The sequence below is a fragment of the Ascaphus truei genome, chromosome 8 (assembly GCF_040206685.1).
Source record: "Ascaphus truei isolate aAscTru1 chromosome 8, aAscTru1.hap1, whole genome shotgun sequence".
NCBI classification, from domain to species: Eukaryota; Metazoa; Chordata; class Amphibia; order Anura; family Ascaphidae; genus Ascaphus; species Ascaphus truei.
This window is the reverse complement of record NC_134490.1, coordinates 44,582,986-44,610,789: the sequence shown is the minus strand read 5'-3', so window position 1 is coordinate 44,610,789 and position 27,804 is coordinate 44,582,986. Positions and strand designations below refer to the sequence as shown.

General features: G+C 42.1%; 1 protein-coding gene across 1 annotated transcript; it reads left to right on the top strand.

Moving 5' to 3' along the window:
* The first annotated feature begins 36 nt into the window (after positions 1–36).
* On the top strand, positions 37–27,367 carry LOC142501638 (transient receptor potential cation channel subfamily V member 6-like). Its single transcript, XM_075611780.1, has 16 exons — positions 37–210; positions 645–759; positions 10,080–10,177; positions 10,429–10,551; positions 10,772–10,912; positions 12,046–12,144; positions 12,933–13,105; positions 13,461–13,607; positions 14,685–14,897; positions 19,023–19,109; positions 20,035–20,111; positions 22,130–22,295; positions 22,574–22,640; positions 23,996–24,264; positions 24,705–24,811; positions 26,053–27,367. Exons 2-16 carry the CDS (start codon positions 671–673, stop codon positions 26,261–26,263), a joined length of 2,067 nt encoding a protein of 688 aa, XP_075467895.1. The 5' UTR covers positions 37–210; positions 645–670; the 3' UTR covers positions 26,264–27,367.
* Positions 27,368–27,804: the final 437 nt, after the last annotated feature.

The window sequence follows — 27,804 nt, the reverse complement described above, 5'->3', positions numbered from 1 at the left end:
TATGGTGAGGAGAGGGGAGGGAGGGAGAAACACAAGCCACAGGAGATAGAAGGAGAATTGACTGCTCCAGAAAAGGAGAGGGATAGAGAATCTGAGAGAGACAGATATTAAACAGTCAGAAAATGACATACAGAGTCAGACGCATAGCAGGAGAGAAACGCAATGCCAAATATACAGAGATTGAAACATAGAAAGGGACAGAGACAGGAGGTGAGTAAGAAGAGGACACAGAGAGAGTGAGAGAGTGACAGTGATAGAAAAGGCAAGCAGGAAGGTATGAATGTGCAGATGCATCAAGTAGAGAGACATACAGAGTCACAGAGTGAGAGATACTAACACATGGGAGAAGGTATTTGGAGTACTTTACCAAAAATGGACATTTTAATGTAATATTTCTGCAAAGAATAACTTTTGTTCCTGTTTTTTTTTAATACTACCACAAGGCCAATACTGAAAAGACTCATTCAGAGTGAGACCTGACTGCCTTCATTAGGAGGAGCAGACACAGAGTCTGTGAGAAGAACATGTGAGGAGAGGGAGGATACATATATGGTAGTCATTGCTCTGCCTTTGGTTTTCTCTTTGACCGAAAGCAGAAGATGGTTAAGACACAAATTACATAGATGTCTACCTGCAATCTCTAGAGGTTTGATATGGGTGAGGAGCTGAGATGTTATCCCAAATTGTGCAGAGGATCAGCTTACGGATCACTGGCTCTCAGTGCTTGGAGGAAGAGACGGACATGTTACAACAGAAAAGGTACCATGTTGTTTTACCCATTCCCTGCAAGAGCATCGTGTTAATAATTTTTTCCATACCTACTGTAAGTTGTCACATTCGTTCCATTATTTCTTTCTGTTTAGTCACTTTTGTCTGTGGTCTCCTTACCTCACCCTGAGGGGTTGTATTGAACAGATAGCTCTACTGTCAAACTCTTGCTTTATTTAATACGAATCTTAATCCTTGTATGTACTGTATGTTTGTCTTTATATAGCACCATTAATATACATAGCGCTTCACATTAGATATACATGTGACAATCATATAACTAACAAATAATACAAATAACAGAACATGGGAATAAGTGCTTCAGACATAAATATAACATTTAGGAGAAGGAGTCCCTGCTCTGAAGAGCTTACAATCTAATTGGTAGGTAGGAAGAACGTACAGAGACCGTAGGAGGGCATTCTGGTAAGTGTGTCTGCAAGGGGCCAAGCTTTATGTATCAGGTGTATAGTATTAGCCATGGAGCTACTCATATGCTTTGTTAAGCAGGTGTGTTTTAAGGGGGTCTTAAAGGTGGATAGGAAGCCAGGAGAGTGATTTCAGCATGGGAGACGCTGAGACAGATTTAGGAAAGAGTAGAGTGATTCTGGCAGCAATGTTTAGGATAGATTGTAGGGGAGACAGGTGAGACGCAGGAAAGTCGGACAGCAGGAGGTTCCAGTGATCGAGACTGGAGAGAATGAGGGCCTGTGTCAGAGTTTTAGCAGTGGAGCAACAGAGGAAAGGGCGTATCTTTGTAATATTGCACAGGAAAAAGTCTCAGGTTTTAGATACATTTTGAATGTCAGAGGAGAATGTGAGAGAGGAGTTGTGTGACCCCTAGGCAGCGTGCTTGCGCTACTTGGTGTATGACAGAACTTCCAACAATAATGTGGAAGGAGGTAGTGGGACCAGGTTTGGGATGAAATATGAGGAGCTCTGTTTTTGACATGTTGAGCTTAAGGCGGCGGAGGGCCATCTAGGATGATATCGCACAGAGACATTTAGAAACTTTTGTCTGTACAGCAGGTGTAAGGTCAGGGGTTGAGAAGTAAATTTGTGTGTCGTCAGCATAGAAGTGATATTTGAACCCATGAGATGTGATTAGCTCACATAGAGAGAGTGTGTACAGAGAAAAGAGGAGAGGTCCCAGGACAGAGCCCTGGGGTACCCCCAAACAGAGATTGATAGAGGAGTAGGTGCAGCAGAAGTACGATAGGAGAGGTAAGAGGAGATCCAGGATAGAGCTTTGTTACGAATACCAAGAGTATGGAAAATGTGAAGGAGGAGAGGGTGGTCCATGGTATCAAATGCTGGAGAGATTAAGTAGTATGAGCAGAGTGTAATGATCTCTGTCTTTGGCAGCATGGAGGTCTTTAGTTATTTTAGTGAGGCTGTTTCAGTGGAGTGAGCAGTGCGGAAGCCAGATTGTAGAGGGTCTAGGAGAGAATAGGTGGTGAGAAAATGGAGCAAGGGAGAGAATACAAGACATTCAAGGAGTTTAGAGGCAAAAGGCAGGAAAGGAGACAGGTCGATAGTTAGAAAGACAAGTAGGGTAAAGCTTGCTGTTTTTGAATAATGGTATGACTGTTGCATGTTTGAAGGAGGAGGGAAAGGTGCCCGAGTAGAGGGAGGAGTTAAAGCTGCAGTTCAGTCTTTTTTTTTTTTTTTACTTTAATAGTTTAATGTGTGCAATCTCTACTTAACTAAAGAACTGTATAGCTGTCAGTCAATCCATTCTCCATGTATTGATCGGCGAAATTTTTGTGACGTATTAAAAGCTGGCATTTGTTTATAATTTGCCTCCGGCAGTCAGTGGAAGATCATGAATATTCATGAGCCTCCCAGTGACTCATGCTCGCTCCCGATCCCGTCACGTGGTGCAGCAGGAGAAGCAGGAAGGCAACCAGTGTCCTGATCTCACTGAGGTGTTTGGAGGCGAGGGGGGGCTCGGGTGAGTTGCGCTGGCAAGGGGGGCTATTTTGGAGGGGAGGGGGGGCTCGGGTGAGTTGTGCTGGCAAGGGGGGCTATTTTGGAGGGGAGGGGGGGCTCGGGTGAGTTGCGCTGGCAAGGGGGGCTATTTTGGAGGGGAGGGGGGGCTCGAGTGAGTTGCGCTGGCAAGGGGGGCTATTTTGGAGGTGAGGGGGGCTCGGGTGAGTTGCGCTGGCAAGGGGGGCTATTTTGGAGGGGAGGGGGGGCTCGGGTGAGTTGCGCTGGCAAGGGGGGCTATTTTGGAGGGGAGGAGGGGCTCGGGTGAGTTGCGCTGGCAAGGGGGGCTATTTTGGAGGGGAAGGGGGCTCGGGTGATGGCAAGAGGGGCTATTTTGGAGGTGAGGGGGGGCTCGAGTGAGTTGCGCTGGCAAGGGGGGCTATTTTGGAGGGGTGGGGGGCTCGGGTGAGTTGCGCTGGCAAGGGGGGCTATTTTGGAGGGGAGGGGGGGCTCGGGTGAGTTGCGCTGGCAAGGGGGCTATTTTGGAGGGGAGGGGGGGCTCGGGTGAGTTGCGCCGGCAAGGGGGGCTATTTTGGAGGGGAGGGGGGGCTCGGGTGAGTTGCGCTGGCAAGGGGGGCTATTTGGAGGGGAGGGGGGGCTCGGGTGAGTTGCGCCGGCAAGGGGGGCTATTTTGGAGGGGAGGGGGGGCTCAAGTGAGTTGCGCTGGCAAGAGGGGCTATTTGAGGTGAGGGGGGGCTCGAGTGAGTTGCGCTGGCAAGGGGGGCTATTTTGGAGGGAGGGGGGGCTCGGGTGAGTTGCGCTGGCAAGGGGGGCTATTTTGGAGGGGAGGGGGGGCTCGGGTGAGTTGCGCTGGCAAGGGGGGCTATTTTGGAGGGGAGGGGAGGGGGGGCTCGGGTGAGTTGCGCTGGCAAAGGGGGCTAACAAAATGGTGTGTTTGGGGGGTGGGAGCGGGACAGCGGAGGTCACACAAACACTACCACCCCACCCCCCCCCCCCGTCACTCCCACCACCCCCCCACCCCCCATCACTCCCACCCCTCCCCAGTCACTCCCACCCCTCCCCCACCCCCCTCACTCCCACCCCTCCCCCCACCCCCCCGTCACTCCCACCCCCCCCACCCAGTCACTATCACCCCCCCCCCACCCAGTCACTCCCACCCCCCCCCACCCCGTCACTCCCAAACCGTCACAGCCACCCACACTCAGTGTCCCCCCCTCCCTCTCTGTCCCCCCCTCCCTCTCTGTCCCCCCCTCCCTCTCTGTGTCCCCCCCTCCCTCTCTGTGGTCCCCCTTCCCTCTCTGTGGTCCCCCTTCCCTCTCTGTGTCCCCCTCCCTCTCTGTGGTCCCCCCTCCTTCTCTGTAGTCCCCCCCTCCCTCTCTGTGGTCCCCCCCTCCCTCTCTGTGGTCCCCCCCTCCCTCTCTGTGGTCCCCACCTCCCCTCTGTGTCCCCCTCTCCCTCTAATTTACATCTATTTTTTTTCTAAATTAGTGAATTATATACACACACACACAACAAAGACTGATTGTAGTGAAGTATAAAAGTAATACAATAAATAAACCGTTCTCATAAATGTTTTTGTTATTGTTCTTACTAGGAATTGATTCAATTCTTTTTTTCATACAAGGCGGGAAAGGGGGCAAGTAGATTTTTGTGTGATTTGTACAAAATAAAAAATAATAATATATATATTATATAGCTGATATACCCGGCGTGTGTGTGTGTGTATGTATATGTATGTGTGTGCGTGTGTATGTGTGCGTGTGTGTATGTGTGTGTGTGTATATATATATACTAGCTGAGAGACCCGGCGCTGGCCGGGACCAAAACCTCCTGCTCCCTCCTCTCTCCACGTCCCTCTCCGCCTCCCCCCCCTGCGCAGCTACAGTTCTCCCCCCCCCCGCGCAGCACCGGGCGTGTGTGTCCCCCTACATATCTCCGGCCGTGTCCCCCCCCGCTGCGCCGCTCCGGTCGCTGTTCCCCACCCCCCAAGCAGCTGTTTCCCCCCCCCCTGCGCAGCACACAGTGAGACACACACACACAGCGAGACACACACAGTGAGACACACGCACACACACACAGTGAGACACACGCACATACACACAGTGAGACACACGCACACACACGCACACACACGCACACACACACACACAGTGAGACACAGTGAGACACACGCACACAGTGAGACACACACGCACACAGTGAGACACACACGCACACAGTGAGACACACACGCACACAGTGAGACACACACGCACACAGTGAGACACACACGCACACAGTGAGACACACACGCACACAGTGAGACACACGCACACAGTGAGACACGCACACAGTGAGACACACACACACACAGTGACACACACACACGCACACAGTGACAGACACACACACGCACAGTGACAGACACACACACGCACACAGTGACAGACACACACACGCACACAGTGACAGACACACACACGCACACAGTGACAGACACACACACGCAGTGACAGACACACACACGCACAGTGATAGACACACACACGCACAGTGATAGACACACACACACACAGTGATAGACACATACACACACAGTGATAGACACACACACAGTGACACACACAGTGACAGACACACACACAGACACACTGTGAGACACATGTCCTCGGGCACCAACAACTGCAGTGAGGATGCCGCAGCCTCGCCCCCCCACCGGGGGACACCAGTCCCCTCCGTCCATTCTCCGAGCTCCCACCGGTCCAGAAGGCGCCTCTCTCCAATCCGGGCGCTCAGCCCGGTCGGTCCCGGGTGTGGGGGGCAGCGCATGGCGCCCCGGAGCATGCGCGAGCCGGCGTCGGGAGGACAGTGGGAGGACAATTAGAAATTGTGTGGGCTGTGTAGATGGCAAACATATAAGAATCAAACTCTACAAAATCAGGTTCAATGTTTTTTAACTACAAACATTTTCACTCGATTGTATTACAAGCAGTTGCTGATGCAAAATGTTGGTTTCTAGCAATTGATGTGGGAGCGTATGGCAAACAAAGTGATGGCGGAGTATTTAGAGCATCATCACTATATAAGTTAATAGAACAAAAAAAATTGGTACTTCCTGACGCGAAAGCTTTGCCATCCAGTTCCAGAGATAAATTACCACATGTCCGACTAGCAGATGAGGCCTACCCATTGCTGAAATACTTAATGAAGCCTTAATTGTAGGAAAAGATTAACAAAAGAGGGTGAAATCTTTAATTACAGACTGTCGAGGGCAAGACGGTGAGGAGAGTGCGCATTTGGTATAATTTCAGCGAAATGGCGCATACTATTGAAAGCGATAGAAACTTCGATGCCCAATGCAAAACGTATAGTGAAATGTGTAGCTATACTACATAATGTGGTTATCGATTTGGAAGGAACAAATGATGGTGTAATGAATGATAGTACAGCAGTACTTCCTACTTCATTCCGCAGAAATAAAGCTAACAGTGCGCCAGGAAAAATTGCAAAATGCATTTGTGATACATTCAGAGATTATTTTAATGCGGAGGGAGCTGTGCCATGGCAAAATATGTAAAAAATTGTTCAGATAAGTAATAACACATGTCACGTTAATAAAGTTTATTATTTGGATATGGTTATTAATTGTTGTTCTTTGTATTCCAAAAAATTATCAATAAACACATTCGACATGCAAAATGCATTGGGTCATTGAGTCAGTGTTCCAGTGCGTGTGTTTGGCCCACTGTCAGTGAGTCTGTGCGTGTGTTTGGCCCACTGTCTGTGAGTCTGTGCGTAGGCCCACTGTCTGTGAGTCTGTGCGTAGGCCCACTGTCTGTGAGTCTGTGCGTAGGCCCACTGTCTGTGCGTACGCCCACTGTCTGTGAGTCTGTGAGAGGGAGCGTGTGAGACAGTCAGTAAATATGTGGTGATCATAACCTTTTTTATTTTTTTATAAATTTATTAACAATTGTTTAATCTAAATCCCTACATGGATAATAAACACAGACAAAAAAAGTTAAATGAACAAGTATAAATATTTATTTAAATACATTGGTAACATAACTTTTTTATAAACTTTAATTTTAACTGAAAACGTTATAGTTTGAAAATACATTTCTAGTTATTCGCCTCAAATTCGGCCACCGCTTCGAAAACAAGTTCTTGAATTTTTTGCCGCAGCCGAAGCTTTGACAATTTGTCCAGAGGCATGACATATGGAACCAAGCTTTTAAAGAACTCCAGTTCTTCGTTAGTAGTCATCATGGCTAGCATCAAACCGTATTTATTTTCTTCTATTTGGACCATTTTGCGCTTCAAGTCTGTGTTGGAACGCTGCTTTTTAGGTGCAGGTTCCAGCATTGAAACTGAAGCAACAGGCTCTGAGCTCGGGTCATCGTCAACGAAGGACAACTCCACGAAGGTCTCTTCCTGGCTTCCGGGTTCTTCCAAATTTGAAGATGTTTTGGCTGGCAGCATTTGCTCCTTTAGAAAGCTCATCAATTCGAAATATGGCCACGTCGACGGTTCTTCACCGATGCTTGGTCCAGGGTCCCCTGAACGTGGTGGGTTGCACTTCTTCAGCTCCCGCCAGTAGCCATACCGAAGGTTCTTCCACTTCGCCTTTGCAAGTGATGCTAAAAAAAAAAATGGCATCAATTTTGATATAAAATACAATTGTTAAACATGCATTTTTTATTCTATGGATACTATCGATTGATGACACATGTATACAGGCGTATGGGTATGCTTTTGGCGGGAAAGTCAAATACACATGTATACGCATACCTGGGGGGAAAATACATGTATACAGGTGTATGGGTATGCTTTTGGCGGGAAAGTCAAATACACATGTATACGCATACCTGGGGGGAAAATACATGTATACAGGCGTATGGGTTTGCTTTTGGGGGGTGAATACAAATACACATGTATACGCATACCTTGGGGGAAAATACATGTATACAGGCGTATGGGTATGCTTTTGGGGGGTGAATACAAATACACATATATACGCATACCTTGGGGGAAAATACATGTATACAGGCGTATGGGTATGCTTTTGGCGGGAAAGACAAATACACATGTATACGCATACCTGGGGGGAAAATACATGTATACAGGCGTATGGGTATGCTTTTGGGGGGGAAGGCAAATACACATGTATACACATACCTTGGGGGAAAATACATGTATACATGTATACAGGCGTATGGGTATGCTTTTGGCGGGAAAGACAAATACACATGTATACGCATACCTGGGGGGAAAATACATGTATACAGGCGTATGGGTATGCTTTTGGGGGGGAAGGCAAATACACATGTATACGCATAAAAGGGGGGAGAAATACTTACGTGATGTGTTCAGTAGCTGCGCTATCTCTTTCCAGAGCTTATCGTGGACATTTCTGTCATGATAAGTTCTGGAACGTTGGTTCCACAATGGATCTCTAAGGGAGTCCTCGTTGATCAAATCCTCAATAAGTGCTGGATCCATCACAGAAAACAAGTCACTGCACACAAGTCACAGCACACAAGCACACAAGCCACAGCACAAATAAAAGCACAAGGCACACAGAAAAAGAATCACAAAAGTTTTACTTACATGTATCCATTTTTCTGCTTCACTTACCTGTGATTGGTTGTTGGCCGCCCACGTGACTTGCTCAGCGCGGTCTGGAACAGAAATCCCGTCGGACGAAAATGCTGCCTCCTCAGCATGCCTGCTGATGCTCGCGTGAGCCCCCTCTAAAGACATCCTCATGGAGGATGCAGGGGCTCAGCGCGGAGCGTCAGCACTGCTTAGCGCGGCCTGTCCTTCTATGGACTCGGCCTTATGGTGTCTTACAAGAGACAGTTCAGAGATCACCTTTGCTTCTTTATACATACAGTAATATATCCATTTGCTATATGTCTTGCTATGGAGGGTTTTTGTCACTTTTTTACTCGCATAACTTTATACATATATATATATATATATATATATAGTGGTTGACAAATCACCAAAAAATCTACTCGCCACACAAAAAAATCTACTCGCCACCTAGTACCAAACGTGTGCTGCTTGGGCCAATATTTACTCGCCCGGGGTGACCAAATGTATAGGTTTGTCGAACACTGTGTATGTATATATATATATATATATATATATATATATATATATATGCAGTGGAAGTGTACATACATATAAATAATATTCACATATACACATTTGCTATAAATGGAATTATTACAATTTTACATTATATACACGTGCAATGAATGGAATAAACACTGTAATAAGTTTGAAATCACCTATCCGAGCTGCTATGCATGGCTGATCCCTTTTCTCCAGCTTCCTCGAATGTACTATGAGGAAGATCATGTGACCAGATGCTAGTGCACGTTTAGCGAGAGGGAGGGGAGGGCTGACAAAGGGGAGTGCCAGGGATTGTGACAGGACATGAAGGGGCAGTGCCTTAGCAAATGCTTGTTAAAATAGAATACAAGAAAATTGGTCTTTCAAAGTTGTTTTTTTAAAAACCGAAAATGCTAAAAGTATTTTTTCTTACTACAGAACTGATTTATTAAAAAAAACACACATGCAGGATATTGACTGAACTGCAGCTTTAAAATCTGTGTGACCGTAGGGAGCAAGAGGTTTTAGGAGATGGGAGGGAATTGGGTCAAGAGGGCAAGTGGTAGAGGGAGAAGAGGAGATCAACAGTGACACATTTTTTCCGCTGTCACAGATGACAGAGTCAAAGAAGGCAGAGGAGAGTTAGGAAGCGGTGTAGGGTGGCGGGAGGAAACAGGGGGGATGTTCTGACGTATGGATTCCACCTTTTCCTTAAAATAGTCTGCAAAGTCCTGAGGTGAGATGGAGGAAGAAGAAGAGGAAGCTGAGAGTGGTCTGAGTAGGGAGTCAAAGACAGAGAAGAGTCGGCGTGGGTTAGACTTGTGCATGTTGATTAGTGAAGAAAAGTAGGTATGTTTCACCTGAGAGAGGACAGAATTGAAACAGGATAGCATAAATTTGTAGTGATGGAAGTCTGTGAGAGTGTGAGATTTCTTTGTAACTCTGATTTCTCAGAAATTCTTAAATACCAAAAAATCACCTGAATTGCTTTTGACATAAAGCAAACTTTAAATCACAAAACAAATTGGTTCATATGCATCTAATATCATGCAGTTCTCCCTCTCAGATAGTGAGAGATCACTCAGCTGATCAGCAATCCATCAATTGTATCCCATTCTCTGGTGGCATCATTTATATGAATAATAGTTTGTCAAGACATTAACCCCTTTCCTAGCAGAGCAGTTATCAGTGTGTTATTGTACGCTGAGGCAGGTTGTTTACATCTTCATGGCGGGTAAACACTAAGGGGCTTCTTATTTTAGAGTTCAGGAACTGCCACTGCTTCTCGCTGCCAAAGAAAATGATGTTCTACGCTTAAAGAAACTTCTAACGGATGACAAATGTGACCCCTTCCAGAGAGGCGAGTACTACAGGCAATACACCATTAACCACTAGAGTAAGAACTGAATGTACCTGCAGTGTATTGCACAGCAAGAAGTGCACAATAGAGATAGTTATAAAGAGGAGCAATGCGGCAGATGTGCATCCTGTTGTGAAAGAGGGAGACGAGGCATGGGGGGAGTAGGGGGGAGGGTTACCACTGGGCTCTATGAGTACTAGTTATTGTGTTGTTACATTTTACATAATATGTTTGCAATACTCTATTATTAGGAGCCGTGGGAGAGACGGCACTGCATGTGGCCGCACAGCATGATAACCTGGAGGCAGCACAGGTACTGCTAGAGGAAGCACCTGACCTCATTAATCAGCCCATGACCTCTGACCTCTATCAGGGTGAGTCAGTCTCTATGTGACTCTCCTCCATTCTCTCTTATCTTACAAACTCTCTTTCTCTGTTTTCTATCAATCAATCTATTAATTTACCCGTCTGTCTCTGTCCTTATTTCTCATTCTCTCTTGCATGCATCTTCTCTCTCTCCTTGTTGTACTTTCTTTCTCTCTTTCTTTACCCTGCTGCTCTCTATCTCTCCTCTATTATCTCTCTCCTTTACAGGACAGACAGCTCTCCATATTGCAGCTGTCAATCAGAACATTGATCTGGTCCAGGTGCTGCTACGAAGAGGATCTGATGTCTCTTCACCTCGTGCCAATGGGACCTTTTTTACACTAAGCCCCCAGAACCTCTTTTACTTTGGTGAGTGCACCCAGGGTTTTCTAAACAGCGTATTACTTATTTACTGTCAGTTTGACAGTTTGTTGGCCTTTAGTGGTGACTGGTTCTTTAGTTTATTTGGATGTAGACTGAGTACTTTTATATGCAATTTGCTTACGACCTTCACGATTTGCTGAGAAGCAAAGTGTTGGGCAATATATACTGTATATGATTCATAGGGGGTGTGACACATTGTAAATCAGGTCTGTGAGATTAATCATAACACACACTTCAAAATATTCATAGGGCTTGTTATCTCTACTGGAACTTTACAGTAACTCCGATATCTCAGGCTATTTTTTGCTACAGGGAGGTTTTTCTCAGAACCTTAAATGTATTCAATGCCAACGGGGCCAGTAAAACTTTGTGTATAATGTACAAGTTCCCTTCACCTAATTATTTATATTAAATAATACAGGAATTTTACTGTGAGAATCAAGGTTAAATTAATTTATTATGTGCGTACCTCTAAACATACATTAAATAAGTTATGGCGGGTAAAAAAGGGACAAATACCCTATACTGCACAGCATACAGCAAATGCAAATATCACGTGTGAGCACAATCACACGTCTCAGGTCTGCACACCTGCTTTTCACCACTATCTCCTAGAAAATGCAGTGCTTCCATTGCAGCTAGGGATTCTGGGAAATGACATGCCAATGAGCACAGTGTATCACCTTTTGCTTCAAACCCATTTTAACATGGAGCCCTATAAGCTTATGCCTGCCGCATTACACAGCTTTTCAGCACCGCCTGGGTTAAAGAATTGCATGGTCAGTAAACCCACTCACAGACAGACGATTCAATCTTTTGGGTCTCATCAGTGTGAGGATAAACATAGAAACTACGAATCTGTAATAAATTTAATAACCACATGCATAGACTCTAAAACATGTTTGCTCCATGCAACTCACACAATAGCAAAATAACACATGTATGGCTTCAGAAATAGAGCACTATGTGCTTATAGTCTAGGAAAACATTGTTTCCAATATTTTTTTCTCAAACCCAAGCCATTAACTATTGTCTGAACTCAATAGCTCAATCTGAAGCATTGGCGACACTTGTGGGATTGCAACCTGGGATTCTGTATTTCCCTTTATCTTTTCCAGGGGAGCACATCCTAACCTTCGCTGCATGTGTGGGGAATGCTGACATTGCCAAGTTACTTATAGAGCGTGGAGCTGACCTGCGGGCTCGTGACTGTTGGGGTAAGGAGGACTAAGAGAATGCTGGTCTCTCGACTCCTGGGTGAGAAAAGATGAGAGGTAGGGGGTATGTACGTTTATTGTGTACTGAGATATGTGAAAGCTCAGTATTTCATTAACTAAATAGGGAAACAAATTAAATCGTTTATAAATCTCCCAGAGAATGGGATGAATCCATGCTCTTAAATCTGATATCATGTGCTTCTCTCAGATAGTGAGAGATATCTCAGCTGGTCAGTCCTCCATCATCATTTCTCTGGTGGCATCTTTTGTATGATTAGTATTACTATATATATGTAGATATTAATCCCTTGCTGCCAGTCATTAATGTGTTATTATGCTCTCTGACAAATAATGGGTTAACATCTTGATGGTGGGGGAGCTTTGATCTGCTTCTGATTTTAAGGTTTAGGAGCTGTCTTTGCTTTTGACTGCCAAATAATATGATGTGCAGTTGTCAGGCACTTGTACCACATATATCTGTTTAATACACATTTGGTCTGTATTAATGAGAGGCCCTTACAATGAAAAGATAGATGCCATAGGGAAATATACATTTACTGTAAATAGAAGTATAATAGAGGTATGTCTACATGGGTGTATATAGTTTTTAAAGCAAATGTCCCCGAGTGCATAGTTTACAGTACTGTGAGATTTAAGAAATCTGAAATGTTCATGAGGAGTTACATAGGAGGTACAGTAGACATTGCAGTGAGTATAGGACTTACTGTATGTGTAACCTATCACCTTCTCTGCTGTATCTGAGTCCTCCTATTATCTCACATCTCCAGGTAACACAGTGCTGCACATCCTTGTTCTCCAACCCAATAAAAGCCTATCCTGCCAAATGTTTGACTTCCTGCTGTCCCACGATGGTGGGGTGGAAGGGGACCGTCTGGACCAGATTCGCAATAAACAGGGACTCACACCATTTAAGCTGGCTGCCACTGAGGGAAATGTGACTGTGAGTTCTTCTACTGAGAGGCCTCCAATGGTGATGTTAAGACAACGATATATGTCCTGAAAAGAGAGACAGAACTTCAGATATACTGTATGTATACTGCATATCCTGCAGTAGCACATTCAAGATATGTGATTATATTGCATCTCCTTTGAGAATACTCCTCCAGATGTGTATAGTTTAGGGAGTTCATTGAAATGTTTCTCCTGATGTGTTCGCCGTTTTAGATGTGTGCATATAGGTGGTGTAGTCCCTTGTGTGAGTTCTTGCACACATACTGTAGATGTTTCCTTACATGTTCCATGTGGATCTTGGTGACAGGAAAGTTTTTCAGTCTTCCTATATCTCCCTCTGACAGATGTTCCAGCACTTGGTACAGAAGAAGAAAAAAGTTCAATGTGCCTTTGGTCCTGTTACCAGCTGGATGTACGACTTGTCAGAAATTGACTCTTGGGAGGAAGAACAGTCTGTGCTGGAGCTTGTGGCCTCTTCAAGGAAAAGTCAGGTGAGTAAAAATGTGTGAATGTCTTTACGTGTGCTTAGTGGCATTTTTCTTGCAAATTTCTCGAACATTTCATGTTATTATGACATTTTTGAGAAAGTGACAATAGCAAAATTGACTTTTTAATGTTTGTCAAAGTTTTGTTTCAATTTTTTTCTGCAAAAAAGGTACATTTTGCCTTATTTATAAACTTCAGTACAAATTCTGCACATTTCTCCAGGTGAGATACAAAGACAAAAGACGGAGAACCCCAATGCTATATCATATAGTTTAATACATACCTGTTCTTCTCTCATAAGTGAGGGTCACTTAGTTAAATTCTTTGACCAAAGCATTTGTAAGCTTGCAGAAAAAGAGGGCACAACTTGACATGGTCTGCAATCTTACAAATGCTTTGGCCAAAGAATTGAACTAAGTGACCCTCACTTATGAGAGAAGAACAGAAAAGTATTTAACTATATGATTTGTCATGCTAGATGTAGCATTGGGGTTCTCTGAATTTTGTTTATACATTGTCACATACCCAGCACTCCTTTTTCCCATAAATATGTATGGTTAGTTGGGTCTATGTTTGAGCTTACATGTGTTGTGTGTGGAAATACCAAGACCAAGGATACTCATACAGCTTTGTGATGTACTCTAAACATCCTGAAATATCTTCTTCTCCACTTTCTACCATTTTCTCCCTCTGCTTCAGCTTTGATTCCCATCTTACCCTATGTTACTCATCCCTTGCTTCCTCTTATCTCTTTACTTTTATTATTTTCCTTGTATTTTTCTTCCTCTGGTCTTCTACTTTGTGTCTCCGTGCTTCTCTTCATCACTACAGCACTTATCCAAATTCCCCCACTCCTAATATTTAATTTGTCTTCTACTGTACTCTGCATTCCTGCTTTCTGCATTCCAATTGTGTTGTTCTATTTCGTCTTTGCCAGTATTCTAACTCCACTACATTTTGTTTTCACTTTCATTTTGTACTCTCTTCACCTAGATTTTTTCTCTCCCATTTTTATGTATTCTATGTCTTTTTCTTCCTGTGATCATTTTTCCTCCCTCTTGCCCTCTGTGTCTTTCCCCAAGGCTCGCCAGATATTGAACATTCCCCAAGTTAAAGAGCTGGTGAATAAGAAGTGGCAGAGGTTTGGACGCCCATATTTCAGGTTCCTGGCTGCTGTCTATGTGCTGTATATGATCTGTGTGTCTCTTTGCTGTACCAACCGACCTCTCAAACCTCGAGAAGACAACTCAACTAACCCTAGAGACATCACTATGTATGTCCAGAAGACACTCCAGGTGGGACAACGAAACTCTGTGCTGTTCCAAGAATCAATGTGACTTAACAACTGGGGGTTCCTCTAATTCCACAAACACCACAGGCTAAGCGGTTCAGTTTGGTATTCGTACAGACCATAGGATGCCTATACAATGTGACATTCTGTATTGATTATTGTGTCTGATTAATATACAGACTAAAGAGGAAAATACTATATAGTGGGACAACGAGCTATGACAATTGATGTAATTTAGCTTAATCCTTTGACTTTTATCCAGCTCACTGGTAAAATATATAAAGAAAGAGGAGAGAAGAATCCCTTCTTGACTGCACTCAGTGGTGAGTAGTGGATTCAATCAGTGAACCTTAAACTTAACCTAAAATTATATATATATATATATATATATATATATATATATATATATATATATATATATATATATATATATATATATATAAATATATATATATTGCAGAATAAATGAGTACTTCAGTATTAGGTGATATCTTTTTTTTATTTGGACTAACAATTTATGTCATAGGACAAGCTTTCGAGAGTTCTCCTCTCTTCGTCAGGTCAGCAATACTGATAAACAATGGAATCTATTGCTAAAACAGGTGTTAGGAGAGCAGAAAAAAACCAACAGAGATGTACTGTAGATAAGGTAGGGTGAGAATGTGATGTTTGAAGACATTGGATGGGTAATAAAATGGTGACAAGGAACAGCATGTAGGTGGAAGGAAATGCTGTGGGGGTGGTTGAAGGTGTGGATAAGAACATTGGCTTTTGTGATAGTGTGTGAGAAACCCCATATTCGCATTAAGTCCTCTTGTTTTGGTGTCAATGAGTCTTATCATTCTGAGTTCAAATGTTTTCCGTTCTTGGGTGCATTTAAACATTCTGTAAGAGACATGTGCAGAGGTACGCAATGGAGACCGTTTAAAGTGAAACGAAAATGAGGCTTTATTGCGCCTGTTCCTTTAACACAGCAAAACATTGAAAATATACAAAAGAAAGGCCTACTCCGCTTTGGAGAATATCTACACATTTAGTCCAGCCCTCTCTAACTGGGTGGGTAGCTAAGCTAATTACCATCCCCAAAGGTATATATATTTACAGATATACAACAGTCCCATAAGAAAGTCTCATCTCCATTTTTTGTAGCTGTAGAGGAAGGCATCTCTGCTCTCCTTGGTCCAAACCCTTGTGTGCTATGGCAATGCATGTGTCCAGGTATAGAGGTCTTGTCCCCTTTGTCTTGCTGTCAGCCTGCAGTCCCTCTGCAACTCAAGACATCTGTTGTTCCCCAGGTCATCCCAGTTGTGGGCTAGGGGAATCTCTGCTCTGTCCTTCCTTGTGTCAGCCCCAATTGTGAGCTAAGGAATATCTGCAGTCTTTCTTTCCTTGGTCAGCTCACTTGTGAGCTAAGGAATCCTCTTCCTGTGTCTCACATGACACCATTTCACATAGCTCTGATTAGGCAGCTGGAGTGTGGTTGGTTGCCTGGCTGCACTTAATCAGCTCTCTGCTGGATTTAGAGGCATTTTCTTCAACAGGGATAAGTCCCTGTTACCCATTCATTGAGGATTTTGATTTTTAAATAATTTATGGAATGATCTGGTAGTGAGAAATGATGTCCCACTGGTGAGCAGTATCTTCCTTCTTCATGGTGGAGTATAGTGTGTCTGTGCATATTTATTCTGCCATGAAGGTTTGTCTGGCTTCCCCAATGTAGCATCCTTGGTCACATTTGTTGCATTGAATCATATAAACCACATTCCTGGATGGGCAGCAGTATGATCCTTTAACATTGACTGTTCCATGGTTGTGACTGGCTGTGGGATCTTGACATATATGTTTGCAGAGTTTGCAACGTGTTGTTGCACAGTTTTTTGCCATTATCAGTGTCTAAATTCGTTGTGAAGTTTTCTGTTGACTAATTTCTGTTTGAGGTTTGGTGGTTGCCAGAATGTGAGGTTTGGAAAAGATGTCTTTTAATGTTACATCCTCTGCCAGCATGGGATGCAGATCTTTGATTATTTTACGTATTCCCTCTAGGGTAGAATTGTATGTGGCCACTAGTGTATGCGTGTGGTAGGTTCTTTCTGACTGTATTGTAGCAGGTGTTCCTGTGGGGCTTTAGTGCAGATGTAATAGTTCTGGCAATAGTCTTTGGCTTGTATCCTTTCTGTCGGAACGATTCGGTCAGGGTTGTGAGATGGCGGTTTCTGTCTTCAGTGTCAGAGCATATGCGTTGGTATCTTATAGCCTGGCTGTGTATGATACCCTGTATTGTATGAGTGGGATGGAAGATCTGAACTGGACTAACACGGCATATGTATCTGTACCGTGTTAGCCGAGCTTAATAATCAAAAACGAATAGACGATACCGTTCTGTTGTGCGAGCTTCCAAGATACATTGATCTCTTCTTCCGGCGGTGTTACAATGGATAAAGCAAGAAAGGTTTTTACTTAAAAACAGTGCATCCTGGAATGTATCTGACTGAAGCCTGTCCCTTCCCCTGTGCAGTATGTGATTTATGACTTAAGGTGTTAAATGGTCCCTGAATGTTAGTGATGTAAGAGTATGTGTGTGTTTGTGTGTGTATGTGTATGTGTGTGTATGTGTATGTGTGTGTAAATATAAATGTATAAAGCACCCACAGTGTATACAGCGCTTTACAAAAAGATGTGTGTGGAGTGGGAGTGTATACCAAAGGTGTGGGTAGGTGGAGACATGTAAGAGGGTGTTGCATTACTGTTAATGTGTATAGGTACTATGTGGTCCCTATGGAATATAGGGATAGAATTAAATTGGGCAGTGTGTGTGTGTGTGTGTGTGTGTGTGTGTGTGTGTGTGTGTGTGTGTGTGTGTGTGTGTACACACACACTGTATATACTGAATGAAATTGTGATGTACTGAACAATTTCTATAAGGTTTAGATACAAATAACTAGAGCTGCACGAACCTCCTGATATTCACATTATTGCTGTTTTGATCGAACTTTTCAAAAGTTGTAACTCACAGGCGAAAAATTAGATCGAACTTTTGTAGCCAATAGTTCTACCGACATGGCCCAATTGTTAAAGGGCGTTTTTTTCCCCCCATTATTTAAAGTGGCATAATAGAAGCCCTGCAACTTAAAACAATGAAATTACCAGTTAGATCGAATTGTGAAAGTAATAAAAAAATGCAATGGCCATTGATGCTTTAGCGTTAATCGAATTTATCACAAAATTGTATCGAAGCAAACTTCTTCGCCGATTTGAAATAGATGGTATTTGCTAAAGTTCGACTTGGCGCTTGAAAAGTCTGCACATCACAACAAATAACACAAGTTGAATAGAGTTGTTACTTTTTTTTAATAGGTTGTATTTGTCGGTAAAAAATACAGACCCTTTCAAATGTTTAATTAGAATTCCCATACAGACAAGGGAACAATATAGATATTTCTATGAATCAGGACAATTTTTAAACTTTGTTTTTTATTTTGGATCAGAATAAGATGCAATACAGGTATTCTAAACAGTCATATATTTTAACCGTGCACCAGTTTTTAGTTTGGGGAGTATCAGCTGGAATAATTATAGAGGAGTTCCTGACATCTAGAGCAGTTATTCATTAAACTGCGATAGTTTCCCAATCAGCACATATTGCAGTTTAAAGAATTACTCCTATATGTACCATTCTTCCTACTACTTTATGCCAAAAAAAAGTGGCCGTTCTGGAGTGGCATAAACCTTTCTGAATGAACTATTTTGATTTAATTCCCCTGAGGATTAAATGTATATCAGTATTGTAAATCCCCATATATTATGTTCTTTGTATAACTATTTCCAAACACATCCTATAACTCCATTAAAATCACTTCACAAATCATTTACACAAGCTGGGCAACATTTTTTGACACATTAATGCTAAATTAAGCATTCACGAATTTCCTCTCTTCGCACCCATTTAGTACAAAAAATCTTTTTTTTTTTTTAGTTTAACATGTTCGCCCCAAGATTGTTATAATGTAGAATTCCTTTGCACAAAAATAGGGAATCTGTATTATGTGTGAAAACTATGAAGTCTCAAAGAAGATGTGTGTAATTCCTATAAAAATCAGTAAGGAAATCTTAAATCTTCTTGCACCCTAAGGAATCTTATCTCACTCGTGAGGATCATCTTCGGCTGGTTGGGGAGATTATATCAGTGATTGGAGCCATCATACTTTTATGGCTGGAGGTAAGCAAATCCGTCACACTGTGTCCATGTTTACTGTATGTGAGAGATGCTGACAGTTTTTGAGAAAAGTATATTCTTGCAATCTCCAGGAAAATGGAGAGAGGGTGCTGGGTAGGGTGCCTGGCTCCTGCCATTGATGCAATTTTCACCTACCCCATTATTTTACTGCTCATGGATTCTTTTTTTTTTTTTTACCGAAGAATAAGCAGAATAATGAAGTTAACATTTCCGCTAAGTGCCTCCCACTTTATGACATCCTTGGACTTCATAGAGCCTTAACAGAGAAGATCAGGAGAAGCCAGTTTCTCTGAGAAGTCTCTAAAGTCTGCATGGGCAATAGCCCTGTTCTGCCTGCTGGGGTGGAAAAGCTTGGAACAAACAGATGTTGCCATGTGAATACTCTAGTGGACTTCATCTGCTTTAACTGGCATTTAGATCACTTTCTAGGTCATATTTTAGGGAAACCGTACCTTAAAAATGTTACTACTTCATTGTGCCAACCCACCTCGAGCTGTCCAGTTACAGACAATGTAATAGCAGAACTGTACAAAACATTGCACAGACCGTGACCCCTTACTGAATGAATGCACAATCTATATGTTTTTGGTGATTGATGAACAGGGCTTTAAGGTGACATCACAAGTAACTGGAACTGGGATTTAAACTGGGTTCTGCAATATGTGAAAAAAAAGTATCAATTAACAAAAATGGACATATAGAAGAAAAACAGACATCATGTTTGGGGCTTATGTTTGATATAAATTGATGAGATTTGTGAGGAATGGGCCAGTGTTACTTCCCCACCCTCAGATCATGCAACACATACAGTACCGTAGCACAGATCTTCTGCACGTTCCACTGCACTTGAACATAAAAGTGATGTCCAGTTACCATTAGAATTGCTCTTACAGTGACAGTCTTTCAGATCTCACAGATGCGGAGTGTTGGGTTAAAGTATTTTCTCAGCCACAGAGTCAGTGAGGATCCATTCCATGCTCTCAGGTGAGACACCACAACAATATTTTGTCACTAGATAACATCTAGTCTCCTGAATCTCATGTTAACTTTCATTCAAGTTTAATGGCTTGTCAACAACGATAGCATTTTAGTGAACATACCTGTAAAGTGAACCATAATTCTTTCTTTGCTAGAAAACACATTCAAAACCTGGTTTACAGACATATACAAGTAATACAGCAAATTGTATTGTATGTCTTTATTTATATGGCGCCAAAAGTGTACTCAGCGCTTCAGAAAGAATACAGTACAGGGAATTATAATTATACAATAAGTGCAGCAAAATCAGACAATAGGAAAGGAAATCCCTGCCCGAAGAGCTTACAATCTAAGAGGTTTAATGGGAATCTTACAGAGACAGTAGGTGAGGGAGTAAGTGCTGTAGATGGCAGTGCTTGGTCACAATGTGTGGTAGGAGTGACTGAGTGTGGGACAATAGCCATGAGTGCAGGCTATTGGGATACTTGATTTGTGGGGTGAGATTTAAGGCTGGTCAGTATTAATTGAAAAGGTTAACACCATTTGCATGGGAAGAGATGGCAGGGACGCATGAGTGAGATCAGGTGTCTGTGTCTGACTTCAGGCTATGGGGAGATCCCCAGCAGTGGGAAGGAGTAGATATAGGGTGTGAATGGAGGATTTGTATGGGTGTTTTTTGTTGCGGGGTATAGAAGTTGTTGGGAGAGGGTGTAGAAATAATGGTGCAGTTGGAGTGGGGAAGTTGTAGAGAGACAGAGACAGAAACATTCACAAAGAAGCGAGGAAACAGTAAACAGAAAACGCAGTAGGGAGGGCATAGTAAGATGCAGGAGGAGAGACTTCACAGGTAATGGAGGATAAAACTGAACAAATAATCACAGATGTTAAAAGTGAATGCCTCACAGTGGCAAAGTTGTAATGCAGAGTCCAAATCTTCCTCCAATCTTCACCTCCAATTTCAACTCCAAAATTAACTGACTTCAGGCTATGGGGAGATCCCCAGCAGTGGGAAGGAGTAGATATAGGGTGTGAATGGAGGATTTGTATGGGTGTTTTTTGTTGCGGGGTATAGAAGTTGTTGGGAGAGGGTGTAGAAATAATGGTGCAGTTGGAGTGGGGAAGTTGTAGAGAGACAGAGACAGAAACATTCACAAAGAAGCGAGGAAACAGTAAACAGAAAACGCAGTAGGGAGGGCATAGTAAGATGCAGGAGGAGAGACTTCACAGGTAATGGAGGATAAAACTGAACAAATAATCACAGATGTTAAAAGTGAATGCCTCACAGTGGCAAAGTTGTAATGCAGAGTCCAAATCTTCCTCCAATCTTCACCTCCAATTTCAACTCCAAAATTAACTCTTGTAGACACTTTAGATATGATACTTAAGATGTGACTCTTTTGATGTTAAACAGCCATATAGCACACAGCCAAGTTACACTGACTTAAGTACCCTAATCACATGCATTTGACTAACACTTAAGGGAGGAGTTTGCTTAATCAACTCAGACATACCAAATAATTTAATTAACTATCAATTCTCTATTGATTGGAGTCAGCATACAGAACATACCAAATAGTTAGATTATCAATTCTCTCTCTATTGATTGCAGTCAGCATACAGACATACCAAATAGTTAGATTATCAATTATTTCTCTCTTGATTGAAGTCAACATACCGACACATACCAATCAGTTAGATTAAAAATGAATGTGAGAGACATGTTATGACATTCTGAGAGCTCTGTGCTCAGTGTCTCTGGTCACTGTTATCTGACCAGATACCTTTAAAGAAACTATTAGATTTATTTTAGATTAAAACCATGTACCTTTTTAAATGTCCTGCCTTACATATGTTACTTACTTTTTGTATTTGGTACCAAGTTTCTTTTTAAAATTCTAGAATACAGAATATAATCAGAAATTAGGAATTTTAAAAGAGTGAGTCTGTGGACATCTTCCACTGTCACTATCAACTATCACTCACTTTCTGTTCCTCCTCATGAACCTCCTTTCCTGTCCCTGCAGTGTCTGCTTCTCCTGCCTAGTCCTTGTGACCCTTATTCTGCGTGTCAGTAACACAGGTGGAGAAGTGATCCCCATGTCTATGGCTCTAGTGCTTGGCTGGTGCTATGTCATGTATTTTGCACGAGGATTCAAGATGCTCGGACCCTTCACCATAATGATTCAAAAGGTATTAGATCATCTTAATGCTTGTTCTGTCTTCTCTTTTTTTCTGGGAGCTTATTTTACCATCACTCCATATGGGATAGGTATCAGTGGTCACGAATGGGAATGATGACTTTGATGCTTAGTGTGAGTTGCCCTCTGCCCTCCACTATCTCACAGTCAGTGTCAGTTAGCTTCTTACTCTAAATCTCTCTCCATGTCTCCTTCCAGCTTAACCTACTGTAGGATGTCCCCGATTGTCCTTTATCTTTCTCAGGCTGCCTTTTGCTCTCTATATTACAGATGGCAGCAGGTAATCTCCTGAAGTTCTGTTGGCTCATGGCTGTGGTTTTATGTGGATACAGCACGGGTAAGTGACAAACACAATATAGTCTACCAGCTAAGCTCAGCACTAGAACGTATCCCTACTAAATACAGCACAAGAGCCCATTGACCTCAACATTACAAGGTTCTCCTAAAATGCAACGCAGTTACCTGCCTTTAATACATTCACTACCAATTTCTAGCTTTTGTGTCTACATTTCAAAAGTACTGTACAGATAAAAACGCTTCTCTCCCAAAGAAGTATATATAGATTGACCTCAACCACAGGCTATTGTGGATAATAGTGAATAAAAGGCGCTAACAACTTAAAATATATAAGTGACAGTAAGTGCGAGTTAATAGTGCAATATACAATATGTGCTCAAATATTATATCCCTGCTCGAACCCTCTGGTGGAACCTGTTTCCCGGGTCCTAAGTAGAATGATATAGTTCAGACAGTCCAGGAGGAGCATATATGGGGAAAAAGGAAACAAAACAGTGCAAATTTAAGTGCAGACGTTGAGATTAAGTGATTGGCTGAATGCCTGGCTGTGTATGGCTTTCAAGGGCTGGGCGAAACGCGTTGAGTGGTGTTTTGGACTAGTGAGGGATCCGTAGCTGCACCGTCCACTGAGCAGTGACGTCACACGCACCGGAGGACACACAGAGATTGGAATCCCAAGTTGCAGACGAAGGAGATCCGGAGCCAGAGAGGAGGCGGTGAGAGCGGCGGAACACTCACTTCATTCACTTTTAATGTGATAAATGCGATTTTAGCACATTGTAAGTGCACATTTTATATGTCTATTTTTTTATAAAGTTTAATACAAGACAGATCGCGCTATGTAGTGCTGTTTTTCTCCTCCATATATATCATTGCCACACTGACGAGACGAGCCTGGAGGAACCCCACAATATACATCATCCACTTTGGGTGGCAGCCCTATCTGCTAACTGGGCATATACCACAAACATCTTGTGAGTAGATAGACCATTAGAGCCAAGATTTCATCATTCAGCCAATCACTTAATCTCAACGTCTGCACTTAAATTTGCACTGTTTTCTTTCCTTTTTCCCCATATATGCAACTCCTGGACTGTCTGAACTATCTCAACCACAGGCTCCCACTGATATCACTTCAATCAAATAAATAACATATTCACAAATACAGAATGAGAAAAAATAAATAAATACCTGTCAAAAACGTCACGGTTCTGTACATGTACATCCAGGGTGAAGCATAGTACAAATACATAACAGGTAACTGTGCCTCAAATACATATAAGGCTTCCTTCTTACAACATAAAGTGTGAATGAGTGCAGTACTTCTAAACATACAGCATAACTAACTGTATCCATCTCTCGTCTCCTTCCTTTCCTTTTATTCCTTCCTCCCAGCCCTCTATGTTGCTTTTCAGACCAAGGATCCAAAAGCCCTGGGTGCTTTCTCTTCCTACCCTGTATCCCTAATCAGCACCTACCAGCTATTCCTCAATGTCCTCAATGGACCTGCCAACTACACGGTTGATGTTCCTGACATGTACAGCCCCATTTATGCTTCCTTCTGTGTCATTGCATTTCTTCTCATGTTTAACCTGCTCATTGCTATGATGGGAGACACACAAGCAGCCATGGCCAAGCAGAAAGAGGAGTTATGGAGGGCACAGGTATGGCACCGGGAAGAAACCCTTAGTGTGTTAAACATTTGTGGCATGTGCTAAATCCTTCTGATAATGTATATACTTACTTTGGTGTGTGTCTTTTTTTTTTACCTGTTTCATAATCAGTCAGAAATGTGTTTGTTAAAGTGATCACCCAGTTACAGATTCCAAAGCTGAGGCCCAGGGAGGAGAATGACTTATCCAAGATTGCACAAAGCATTAGTGGCCAAGGCAGCAGTTTATTCTGCAAACTTCTATATTCTATTGGATATCTGGATTCAATGAGTCCCTTAAGTACGTGTGTATGCTGTTACAATACATGAGTGCTGGCTTGATAGGGCTTGTTGTTCTTGTGGCTTCTGCTTTGTCTTTGGATCTCTTTGGTAAGTACTGAATGATCTGTTACTGTAGATGTTCTGAAGCCCCTGCATTCTCTCTGCTTTTAGGTTACTGGTACCACAGTAATGATGGAGGACAAACTTCCAAAGTGCCTTTGGTTTTCCTCAGGTCTTAATGATCATGATCTTAATCTTGAGGAAGGACGATATCTTGGGTATGTTTTGAAGACAAGGGCACAAAAACATTTCTAACTAAACACAACAACATGTTGATAACAGTAACCCCACCCATACACTAAAACACCAAATACATACAAGGAGTTGCTGGTATTTAGAGTAACTGGAAACCTGTGGATGGTGGCAATTATTATTATTCTTCTCTAATGGATATTGTAACATTACATTTTTAGAAACTACTTTTTTTAATATAGATATTCTGGGATGAGAGGCGATGTCGGTACTTACTTGGTCTCAATTTATACCAGTGAAGATACTTAGATGTATGCAAGTAAAGTGAAAAGTGAATTTACAGGGACCTTACTGGGAGATTATATACCTTGAAAAGGAGGGACTAACCTCCCACAAGCTGCTCAATAAGCAGTTGCAGGTGGATTGGCTAAATACATTAATCACACCCCAATAGTGGTGCCCACTCGAAGCATGCTGCTGATTTAATTTGGCCCAACAGAAAATGTAAAACAAAAAATATATATATTCACCATGCTCCTCTGTGTAAGGAGCATGCTGCTGGCGAAAAGATTGGCCATACATATGTGTAAATCCCATTAAATATCATCAGTGTCTCGCCCTGTTCACAGATTAATGAACAACCCAAATATGTTTTTTTTTCTTTAAATATTGAATGAGAAATATTTGTGGTTTTAAATGGTAAGGGTATAATAAATTCTCACCTGAGCATCATTAACCGACATACTGTAACATACACAACAAAACCTATATTATACTCTATATGATACACTCTTAAGACTCAGTATAAAAATGTAACAGACAAAATACAGGCCCTGCATACTTTATATATCATAGACTCTATACACAATGAAGACATAGAACATAAAAACCCAGCACTTACAATATAATCAATTATATTGCACTAAATATTTCTCCCTGGCTGAAGTTCATTCCCAGTCAGTCCAACATTTGTTTTATTTTGTTTGGAGTTTCAAACCTGAACTATAGGACAGTCCTCATCTTTGAAAATAAATTATAACTGTACTGGCAGCTTCAGCTACTTTTTGTTTTTATATACAAATAGGACAGGACCTCTTTCGTTGATATGATAATGTGGAAACATTTTTTATTTTGTTTGTAGCATTTAAAAAATAACAATATATATGTGACTTTCACTTCCACTTAGCACAGACATTTTCTGCCCACCCACCAATATCTGGTAAATATGAACTGGTGAGATGTGCATTCCCTTCTGCTGTTTTCTCAGTGTGGAAGTGAGAAGATGGAATTCTCATCCATCCTTGGAAGGAAATGAATCCAGTGAGAAGTCAGACATGGATCCAGAGGAGTTAACAGAAGGGATGGATCCCATGCTGGAGCTTCCTCCACCACTAAACGCCATCACTGGGAATGCAAATGGAGGGGAGCTTAGAAAGAAGCAAAGTGAAATAGAGGCGGAAGAGATCTATCATCTTTGAGACCCTTCAAATTGCTTCCAATGCAGCATTTTAACCTCTTTCCATTTATTACTCTGCTTTGTGTTAACAGAGTATTCCACCCCCATCAATTGCTCAATAGCTATTTCCTTCCCACAGTGGAACATCGCTCTTCACATAAACGCACATTAACTGTCAGTAGTATTTTTCAGCCTTTGTAGATGTTACCTTTTTCCTGTACACAAAAGGAATTTGTAATTAGCCAATAGAATATTCACTGTTCATAGTAGGTAGTAAATGGTTGTCATACTACACCAATACTGTATGCTTCTATACTCAGACTCTACTTGTTTAACCAGAACATGTGCCTTAAAACATGTAAATAATTAAAACATTTGTTGTCATAATTTAATAAAGGATGAATAAAGCTTAATATGTCTATGCCCAACATTGTATCTGTTTTGGGAGTTGCCAACATGAAGATCATAGACTGTGAGCACCAAGTTTATACCACTGAACAACATATGTGGTGGGGGTCCCCTAGGATTGAACAGCTATGGGGTTCAGCACATGTATGGGCACAGAATAAACGGTACAGGCAAGCCCAAGGACAAACAAAGCAGCAAATAAACTTATCTCACATAGCCACTAGATGTAAGATAGCATAAAACCGACAATCCCGACATTAATTCAAATACAGGATAAGATCTGGTTCTAATTTCATATAGAAAAGCCAAGGAGTCGAGTGAATTATACACACACACTGTACGTTCATTCAGACCTGGCAGCCATGGTTTCAATGTTGGAGAGGTTGGAATTCCTCTCCCATTCACTTACCAAGAAAACTCTTAGAAAAAAAACAAGGTTGAGGCCCAATTCTGCCTGACCCCTATAATTGGAACTGGTCTGGGATGGGCCCAAGAACCGGACAGCTGTGTTATGATCACCCAAAGGGACACTATATAAATATGCTCACCAAAGTGACGCAGCAAGGCACCTTAAGGACACAAATGTGTATAGCGATATTGAAACAAGATGTAATTGAATGCTACTAACTAAACTTACTTCTTCGTTCTGTTCCACTATCACCCACTCCCCCCTATTTTTATTTTCTGTACCCCCACAACCCAACTCAAAAATATAATAAAATAAGAGTTAAAAATAAAAAATTGTGACCATATATTTGAGACTTTTTTTTAGTTTGTGTCAAAGAATTTTGTTGTGAAAATTTCTTGGTAACTTGCCACCTGTATCATATATAATGTAACAATTTTAATTAACAAGTTACTTATGTAACCCCTCTATTCCCACAGTCTATATGTGCTGTGGCGGGGCCTGAGTCTGTCCTCCTTTAGTACACAATAATTGGACCCTTGAATAAAACCAGATGAGATGTGTGTATATATAAACTGGCGCTTTATGGCCACTGGGCAACCTTAACCCGGAGGCCCTCACTCTTAAAGATAAAACACACACTATACTCAATACACAATATATACAGTGATGGGAAAAAGTATGTGAACCCCAATGATAATTACGGAAATTCCATAGTTTCCATGATAACCTTCTGGAATCAAAACCAG

What these genes read in the sequence shown, in the direction of transcription:
- LOC142501638 (XM_075611780.1), top strand. Translation starts at nt 671, where the DNA reads ATGTTATCCCAAATTGTGCAGAGGATCAGCTTACGGATCACTGGCTCT. An exon ending in GACCTCTGACCTCTATCAGG is followed by an intron (nt 10,552 to 10,771) that starts GTGAGTCAGTCT and finishes TCTCCTTTACAG; the next exon opens with GACAGACAGCTCTCCATATT. An exon ending in TCATACTTTTATGGCTGGAG is followed by an intron (nt 19,110 to 20,034) that starts GTAAGCAAATCC and finishes ACAGTCTTTCAG; the next exon opens with ATCTCACAGATGCGGAGTGT.